The sequence below is a fragment of the Dendrobium catenatum genome, unplaced genomic scaffold, assembly GCF_001605985.2.
Source record: "Dendrobium catenatum unplaced genomic scaffold, ASM160598v2 fragScaff_scaffold_716, whole genome shotgun sequence".
NCBI lineage: Eukaryota > Viridiplantae > Streptophyta > Magnoliopsida > Asparagales > Orchidaceae > Dendrobium > Dendrobium catenatum.
In genome coordinates, this window is record NW_021319178.1 from 25,087,290 (window position 1) to 25,096,420 (window position 9,131).

General features: G+C 33.2%; 1 protein-coding gene across 1 annotated transcript; it reads left to right on the forward strand.

The window, feature by feature from the left end:
- Positions 1–6,909: 6,909 nt before the first annotated feature.
- On the forward strand, positions 6,910–7,627 carry LOC110114197 (glycerol-3-phosphate 2-O-acyltransferase 6; the record flags this gene model as incomplete). Its single annotated transcript, XM_020846990.2, is given in 1 exon segment — positions 6,910–7,627. A coding segment is annotated over 1 exon segment (703 nt), but the record flags the coding sequence as incomplete, so codon positions are not given.
- Between the last annotated feature and the right edge of the window lie 1,504 nt (positions 7,628–9,131).

Sequence of the window (9,131 nt, forward strand, 5' to 3'; positions counted from 1 at the left end):
TGTTGTCGTTTGACCATTGCGAATATTTTACTAGATTTTGCAAATCAGTGTTTGTTAACACTGATTTAAGATTAATATTTGAGATGCCGATTCTATGATTAGACAATGCATTTCCTCCAAACTTAAATGCAATGAAAATATACTTTTTTTGCTCTACGTATAAATTATTTCTAATTTTGTCGTCATAAGCCTACAGTATCATTGATAAAAAATGTCATTTAAATTTTTGTAAGGGTTTTTAAATGAATCATTTGATACTCATAATATAAGTCTTTTTGGAACACATCAATTAACTATTTAGAGTAAATACATGATTTCCTTCGAAAATCTGTTTCAAACAATCCCTTTCGTTATAGGAAAACAACAAACATAATTTAATATCATTTGGAAAGTATTTACATATTGAGTTTTCAACTGTTTGCTTTGTTTTTGCTATTATATTTTATGCCTGCAGAAATATTCTCGTAGAATTACCTGATATTCCATGATGAGAGGTTTCTTCCTCCTAGAACATGTATCTTGGTTTTACATGGAGTTTTATATTGCGAGGGCTTCTGCTTCCCCTAAGGTAATGATTAATATGTTTAGATGGTATCATTTATCATGCCATCTTACATATGAAACCGTCTAAAGAAGAGGACTAAGATTTCGTTTGTGACGACTTTTTTATTGCTTCTTTACTAAAATTTTTGTGCTAAAATTCTATTATAAGAAGCAATTAAAAAATCATCACAAACGAAGTTTCAAGCACTCTTAAGTTCCTATTGATGGCTCAATCAATTTGTTTTGTTCAACCACAATGTCGAATTTAATTTGATATTACAAATATAAATATCCACACATACAAAAAAACAAAAGAAAATTTAAGGAACTTAAAAAATGGAATGGAAACTAGAACAGAGCATGCAAAACAAAAGAAAATTTAAGGAACTTAAAAAATGGAATGGAAACTAGAACAAAGCATGCTTGGTATGTTGGATGAACGTATGAGTAAAGGAGTTAGCGGTAAGGTAGATTTCACCATGCGAGCAGACCTCCGGGACAAAGCTCATGAGATGTAGCGTGCGAAGGGATGATTTCAGCGGGAAGAAGATGTCGTGAGCTTGCAGGAGAAAGAGTGAAAAAGACATCGTGAGCCTGCGGAAGACGGAGTGGTAGAATTGAGGTAAAGTAGGGATTTGAGTGGTATAACCATAATATTAATATTTGAGGTGTTAGAAATGTAAAATAATAATAATATAGTGGTATGTATGTAAATCTACTTTTAAATTCTATTTTAAATATTAAAATTCATATCAAATTTTTAATTTAAACAAATTTCTAACATTTAATCATGAGACACATGAATATATAGTTCAATAGTTCAAATAAATGACATAATTAAAATATTTATACAAATTTTATCTATTATATATATAGTTCTCCCTTAAAAGTCAACATATCTAAGTTATTTAGTAAAAAGTAATGGCAACACTTACACATATGAAGTTAGGTCACAACTAGTTAGCATGTCATAGATTGTCAATTGCTTCTAATTAACATGAAAACAAACTTTTTTTCCAATAATATTTTTATATTTCATTATTTTACATGCAGTAAAATTATGTTTAGCTTTTTGTTGAGAAATTTAATTTTATATGCCCCATAATGCTCAAAATTGAATATAAATATATATGCTATTTCATTTCTTAAGAAAATAAAACCAAAATTTTCATTTTAGACCAAAATGCCTATAAAATTCAAAGGGAACTCAAGCATTATATAATTGACCTTTCGAGCAAGAAGTTATTTGACTCTTTCTCGTTCACATACATGATTATACATTTGGTTATTTAGGGTTAAAATCATTTTTTGCACTATTTTCCCTAAATTGTGAAGGATATTAGAAATAAGATTACAAGTTTCAAACATTGATCAAAACTTATTATGACCTTAATTGAAATATATTCAGGTCATGATCAAATAGTATTCAAAGCTTATTTGAATATTGCTCGTATTTTAATAAGGTTTTATCATGTTTTGAAACTATTTTGATTAAGGTTTGAAAAAAATGAACAATGTCGGTTCCTTATTCCAAAAAAAAAAAAGTTAGCAAGGCTAATCAAGATTCTATTAAGGATAAGGCAAAGTTAGAGCAAGATTAAATCAATATTCGATATAATTTGAACATAGTACAAATATGATTCAAATTTATTATTTTGCTCACACTATTTCTTTAAGAATTGAATCATTTGAGTTATCTTAATATATGTATATAGAGGAATGTTATAATCATAAAAATACTAACATTATGTCATTGCCTTTAATATTCAAAACAATGTTGTCATTAGTCTCAAATTGTCTAACAACTTGAATATTAGAGGCAATGACATAATATTTATAATCATATTTGTGAGACCTTCAGATTTAGCATTTTGTTTAATTTGTTATGACCAATTTGAAAAAGGTTAACATTTAAACTTTTGTATTTGGAACTCTTTTGTCTGTGTTTTGAAGTGATATGTGTGCCTATGAGCTTCAAAATTTATAAAAAAATATCCATAAAATAGTTCTCAAAATCTCACTTCTACCGACAAGTATTAATTTCATAAAGATTTGTGCCGGTGCAAAAAAATTATGAAAAAATTAATGTAATTAAATCAATATAATATCTATGTTATGACGAAAATAATTTGTGAGTTGAACTTATAACGACTCCTAAAAAAAAATTTTACTGGTTAAAATACAAGCTATTACATTGCTAACGATTTCCTCTGAGTGCCTTTGACTTCATATCTACATTTTGGTACATTCTAAGGACATTGAGCTATCTTGTGACCCGGTTGGCCACAACAAAAATACTAACCATTATACTTATAACATCTACCAAAGCATCTTCTACCATAATAACCACAAAAAGGAAGCATTGCTAATAGATACATATACACAAGAACTTAAGAAACTACATGACTCTCCTTCTTAGAGTCTCAACTGCCACCAAACTTGGGTTGCTTTCCACTAATTACTCCACTATTGGAGGGATTCCCTCCAAATCTTCTCCTACTTGCATCCCACCTATATTGTGCAGCTTTCGAGTTATTCTCTACCATTCTAGCATGCTCCACCAACTAAAAAAAGCCACGAATATGAAATGGTACTAGTATATGCCTCAAACTATCCTTAAATCCTCTCAGAAATTGATAATATTTATCCTCTGACGTACTAACTAATTGAGGGTTATATTGAGCTAGACTTGTAAAATCTGTTTCATATTACAGCACCAATTTACGCATTTGAACAAGCATCGTGAACTACTCCTACATTTGCTTCCTTGTAGAGGGTAGAACAAACTAATCTCCTCCCATTATGTCTAAGCATTCACCTTACCACGGAACTTCTGTCTCTGATGTCCTACCCACCGGCGCTTGGCTTCTATATCTAGAAGAAACACTGCTAAAGGTACCTTGCCTTCAGGACATTGTATATGTTTAAATGATTTGTCCAATCTCAAAAGCCAATCCTCTACAACAAGGGGATTTAAACCTCCCTGAAAATGTGGAGGCTTTAGTCAAAAACATAATATGTAAATGGCAATATATCTCATCTCCCTTCACACCCAATATTCTACTTTGGGTTTATCCTATCAATTGCGCCACAAGCCCAACAAACTACATCATTGAATTTGATGCTATAGCTTCTGCTACGCTATGGACCATAGTAGCTCTAAAACTCTACCCGTCAACTGTCTCAGGATCTTGAGGGTCCATTTACAATAACACTTTAAACAATTAAAAAAAAAAATCATTAACAAACTCATTAACTTTTTTAATTATAAGTAGATAACTATCTAGATTTCAGACGACATATATTACATATTGTGCTTGCTTGATAAATACAAGTTCTTAGATTATAGTTGACCTTCTCAGACAATTTCTCTTACACACTAATGAGCTTCTTTAAGCTCAGAACAAAAATAGACCTAGCAAGCGTGGCTTGAACCAAGCCAACTTGACTTAAGAGTAGGCTCTAATATTTGATTGTACAAATTTCCTTCATGATTTTATATCAGCATTTTGATTCCAATATAATTCTTAAAAAATTAAACTTTTCCAACAAATACCCTAAAAATAATTTTGCATCAACAATTTCTTCACCAATCTTGAAACTCTCACAATATCCCTTCTTTATAATAAATAAAAACTCTTTTCATTATCTCTTTCAGTTCCCTCAAATCAAACAGCCATAGCGCGCACGGGAGCGGGTGGAGATCGTCTCGGTTATCCATTTAATTTGCACCGACAATATATTCAAAAAATCAATTAACGATTCCCACGAGAAACCCTCTGCTCTTGCTTTGCCTCAAGCCTTCATCCCTCCCTGCCGCCGTGGTTTTCGGTGTTCCCTAAGTCCAAGCAAAGCCATTCATGAGCGTCGGCCACCCACACCGATTATCTATCGAATGAGGCTTCGTTTGTTTTTTTTGTGCTTTTGTAAAACACAGTTTTAAAAAATATTAGTTCAGAAAATGGAGTTTTCTAACGGAGAAGCACATTTAAAAAGCATTCTCAAAACTGCAGAAAAATGATAAAAAGGAGTTATTGGGAACGTGATTTGACGAACCAAACAACACAAAAAAAAATTCCTCCGTTTTAGAAAACGGAGAAGGCAAAAAAACGCTCAAACAAACAAAGCCTGAGAATCAGAGTATAACGCAGGGGTGTCAAAAGTTGACATGACCCGAAATCCGATCCGGACCCGATCTAAAAAAATCTGGGTTCTGATCAACCCGTTTACGAAATAGGTCGGGTCCGGGTTCGGATTTCTGGCCAGTATGAAAAAGTGGGTCAGGTTCGGGTGGGCCTGACAACCCGCGGGTCGACCCGAATTGATCTGTTTCCTGCCCGTCACTCAGGTCGTGTCCGCGCTGCCCGTCAGGTTTCGTCTGTGTTAGGTCGCGCCCGAGTCACAACGTCAGGTCGTGTCCACATCCCGCATCACAAGTTGCGTCCGAGTCCAGGAGTCCCGCGTCCGCTGCTCGGCGCTTCCCGCGTCCCGTCCAAGCGTCTCGCGTCAGGGCGTCTCACGTCCGGAGTCCGCGTCCGCGTCCAGCCCTCTGACCCATCTTGGCGTCCCGCGTCCAGCGGTCCAGGCATCCCGCGTCCGCGTCCAAGCATCCCACGTCCACTCCGTATCCTTTGGCCCTCTGCTTCGCTTGGCTCCAGTGCTCCGCAGATGTTCGCGGGTCGGGTCGTGTCAACCCGGTAACCCCCACGGGTCGGGTCCAGTTGACAAATCTGACCCGTTTGCAAAACCGGATCAGGTTAGGATCAACCTGTTAATTTATGGTCGGGTCAAGTCGGGCTCAGCCCGAACCCGACCCGTTGACCCAAATTGACACCCATACTATAACGTATTCAACAAGTATTTTACGAGTCCCACAAGAAACCTCTCTGCCAGCTTACTCCGGCCCTCCGGTTTTCTGAATTCCAAACGTTTAATTATTTTGACGCTTAGGGTTGCTAACTATACACTGCAAGCTTCAAATGTTGGTGAGAAAACAGCGATAGCTGAAACAAAGCATTAAGCCTTTCACGTGCTTCGCTTTACGAACAAGGCAACTAGAAAGTGATATTCATGGTATTCTTTTGCTTCTACCAATTGCAGACTGGGCTAATAACGCGCCTCTAGAATTAAGAGCCATCCAAGTTAGCTCGCAACTTAATGGAGCACGAAAAGATTTGGCAAAATTTAATACGTTTCTTCATTTTTATGAAATTGATTAAGTCGTTTTTTATCTATTTAAATCGATCTCAATCTTAAATGAGGCCATTAAAAACATGAAAAAAGACATTTACCGAAGGCGCAATATATTTTCAGATATAGGGTTTAGGGTTTCTTCTTGTTGAATAAATTTGGAAAAGAAACAATTTTCCTACCCACAGTCTTGAAAATTTATTGTTATGTTAACACTAAAATAGAAATTGAGAGAGAATGATAGACCAAGCTTCATAATCAAATTTATTTGTGTAATAAACTTAATTTTTTAATGCCACCTAAGATTTTGACTTTTTTTTTATAAATTTCTTACTATTTTGCTTTTTTAGACTGCTAATAATTTATGCTTATCTACTTTTTTTTGCTGGGAAGTTGTTTTCTACAACAGTTTTAAAAATTTACTTCTTCTATAATAGCTTTACAAAGCAGTGAGAAAGTCATCATAAACAAAGCTTTTGTTAGAGACAACTTTGACTTCTTTTAAGATGACTTTCTTATTGCTTCTTACAACCGTATTTTAGTACAAAAATTAAATCTTTTTACCAAAAAGCTGCTTTAAGACGCAGTTAAAAAACTGTTGCAAATAAAGCCCTAATCGTTTATTTTTTGTTATAGTTTGGAAAATATTTTTTCAAAAACATTTTTTAAAGACAAAAAAATAATTAGCTGAGGAAATATTTATCTTTCAAGCACATATTTTTTTACTAATTATTTTTCTTATCATGAAAGTACTCAGAAAACAGAACTTAAGTATGCTAAAATATTTAAAAAAAAAAAATTAAAACGTATTTTCTAACTAATTTTTTAGTTTTATTTTGAAATTAATATAATATCAATTTTACTTTACAATTCAATCATTTTTTTATTCATTTTTGAGTGATGAATTTTGTGGTGTAGCTTTGTGCACTCTTCAAAAAAATACACCAAGATTAATAAAGTCTCATTAAATAATTAGGTGAATTAATAAAAATCCTTCATGAAACAATCTATATATTCTGTTTAGTCTATTTAAATTTATTTTTGGGGGAAACATTAAAAAAATTTAGCTGAAATAAAATTTTATACAAATTTATTCAATGAGTGGAGTAATACTCTTACTTCTTAGGTGAACAAACAAATACAGTTTATTTAAGTAAATTATAAGTCAATTAATATACACACAATATTAAAATGGCAGAATCAACCTCAGCTCCCCCTCTCTATTTATACAAATGCAAATGCTCTGCTTCTTTCCACAAGCGGCTCTCTTCTTCAATGGCTACTTCTCCTGCTTTTAAAACAATAGAGGAATGCAACGCCGAAGGACGGACAAACCAGACGGTGGCCGCCGAACTAGACGGCGGCCTACTCATATCTCGCAGAGCTTTCCCTTACTACATGCTGGTAGCCATGGAAACAGGGAGCCTCCTCCGCGGCCTCCTTCTCCTCGCTTCATTCCCCTGCGTTTACTTCATTAGTCTCCTCTTCTCGGAGGCTTTGGCCATAAAAGCTTTAATCTTTATTGCCTTCGCCGGGCTGAAGATTAGAGACATAGAGATGGTGGCGCGGTCTGTGTTGCCGAGATTCTACGCCGACGACGTCCACCCGGAGGGGTGGAGAGTTTTCAGCTCCTTTGGGAAGAGATATGTTGTTACGGCGAATCCAAGAATACTCGCGGAACCATTTGCGAAGGCGTTTGTAGGGGCGGACGAGGTGGTCGGAACGGAGCTTGAGGTTAGTAGATGGGGAAGAGCGACTGGGTTTGTGAATAAATCGGGAGTTCTGGTCGGAGATAGAAAGAAGAAGGCGGTGGAGCGGATGCTCGGCGGTCAATCACTGAACGTCGGCATAGGATGCGGTGAGGCGGATCATGGATTCATCTCCCTTGGCAAGGTTTGATTAATCTTACTTAATTTTTTAATGAAGTTTATAGAAAATTGCGTTAGGATAATTTGTGTGAATCTCTTTGATTAGTGTAAAGTCAAAGACATTTAAACTTATCTGCTACAATTTATTTTCTGCTTTATATATATAAAAAATCAACTCAGTCAATCATAATCATAAGAAAAAACAGTCACAATTTTATGAAATCTGTTATTGTTCTTGTTGACCTTTGTTGATTTGATTTGAGTGAAAAGACCTTGGCTCATTTGAATAAAAAAATATATAATAAATGAACTAAGTTAACAAGTTATTGTTCTGTTTGGAACAGTTGTAATATTTCATAAAAACCTAAGAATTTAAATAATTGTATATTCTTTAAAAAATAACAAAAAATAAAATAATAATTATCAAATAAAATTATAATTATAACAAAAAGTCTTTATCTGCCATACGAGGCCGATTACATAAATTATTTTTCTCCATATTATATCATATTAAGAGTCAAATTTTAAATTAAATCTTATAAACAAATTATCTTTTTAATATTTTCTAACCAAATTATTTTAGATATACCTCAATTTTTCTTAACATAATAATATTATAATTATTATGTCTAAAAAAAAAGAGAATTGAACATAGTGGCAAACAAAACCTCTATTAATAGGAGCTTTGACTACAGTTGTATTGGCCCAACTTGATTGTTATACATTAATAGGCTCTTTATTATTATCTTTTAAAAGGAGAATAACACTATAACAGTACCGTTATAGATATTTAAAATTTATGAGATTTTAAAACGCAGTAAGTCGATTTAAAATTTTGGAGATTATTTCCTTATATTTTGTTGAAATTAATAAAAAATAAATTAAAAAAATCAACTTAGAGCTAGACAGATTGAGAGGGAAGAATTAGAAAAAAAAAAAAAACTTTTTCAGAAAAAATGGCTCAACTAAATCATGTTGTTAGTTATTTGAATTATATATATATATTTGCTCTAAAATTATAAATTGACAAATTTTTATTAAGTTTAGATCACATTTTAGATCAAATATTTGCTCAAAAATTTGAAGAGACTATAATCAATTTCAAAATCAGGGTTTTAATTATCAGTAAATTTGATTAGATACAATACTATCAGATTTTGATGATCGAAAATGATCGCTTGATTAAAGTTGAAGAGTGCTCTCTCGAAGCTCCTATTTGAAACATAAGTTTGCCTTCAATCACCATTAGTCACTTAAGAAAAAAGAAAAAAATTGACCACATATCAACATCGACTATTAAAATTTGTACGTGAATATTAAATATATTAATATCAAATTTATATTCTTGTTGAAAATTGACTCTTTTAATGCCCTATACAAACGACCTACCTAATGTTTTAATAAATTATTCCAAAAAAAAAAGGCTAAGCAATTAGTTAAACAGTCACCCTCAATATTGTTAGCATTTAAAGCATTCCATGCCAATCACAAAATGTTCAATCATTTATTAATTTTTCAGTTAGTTAGAGC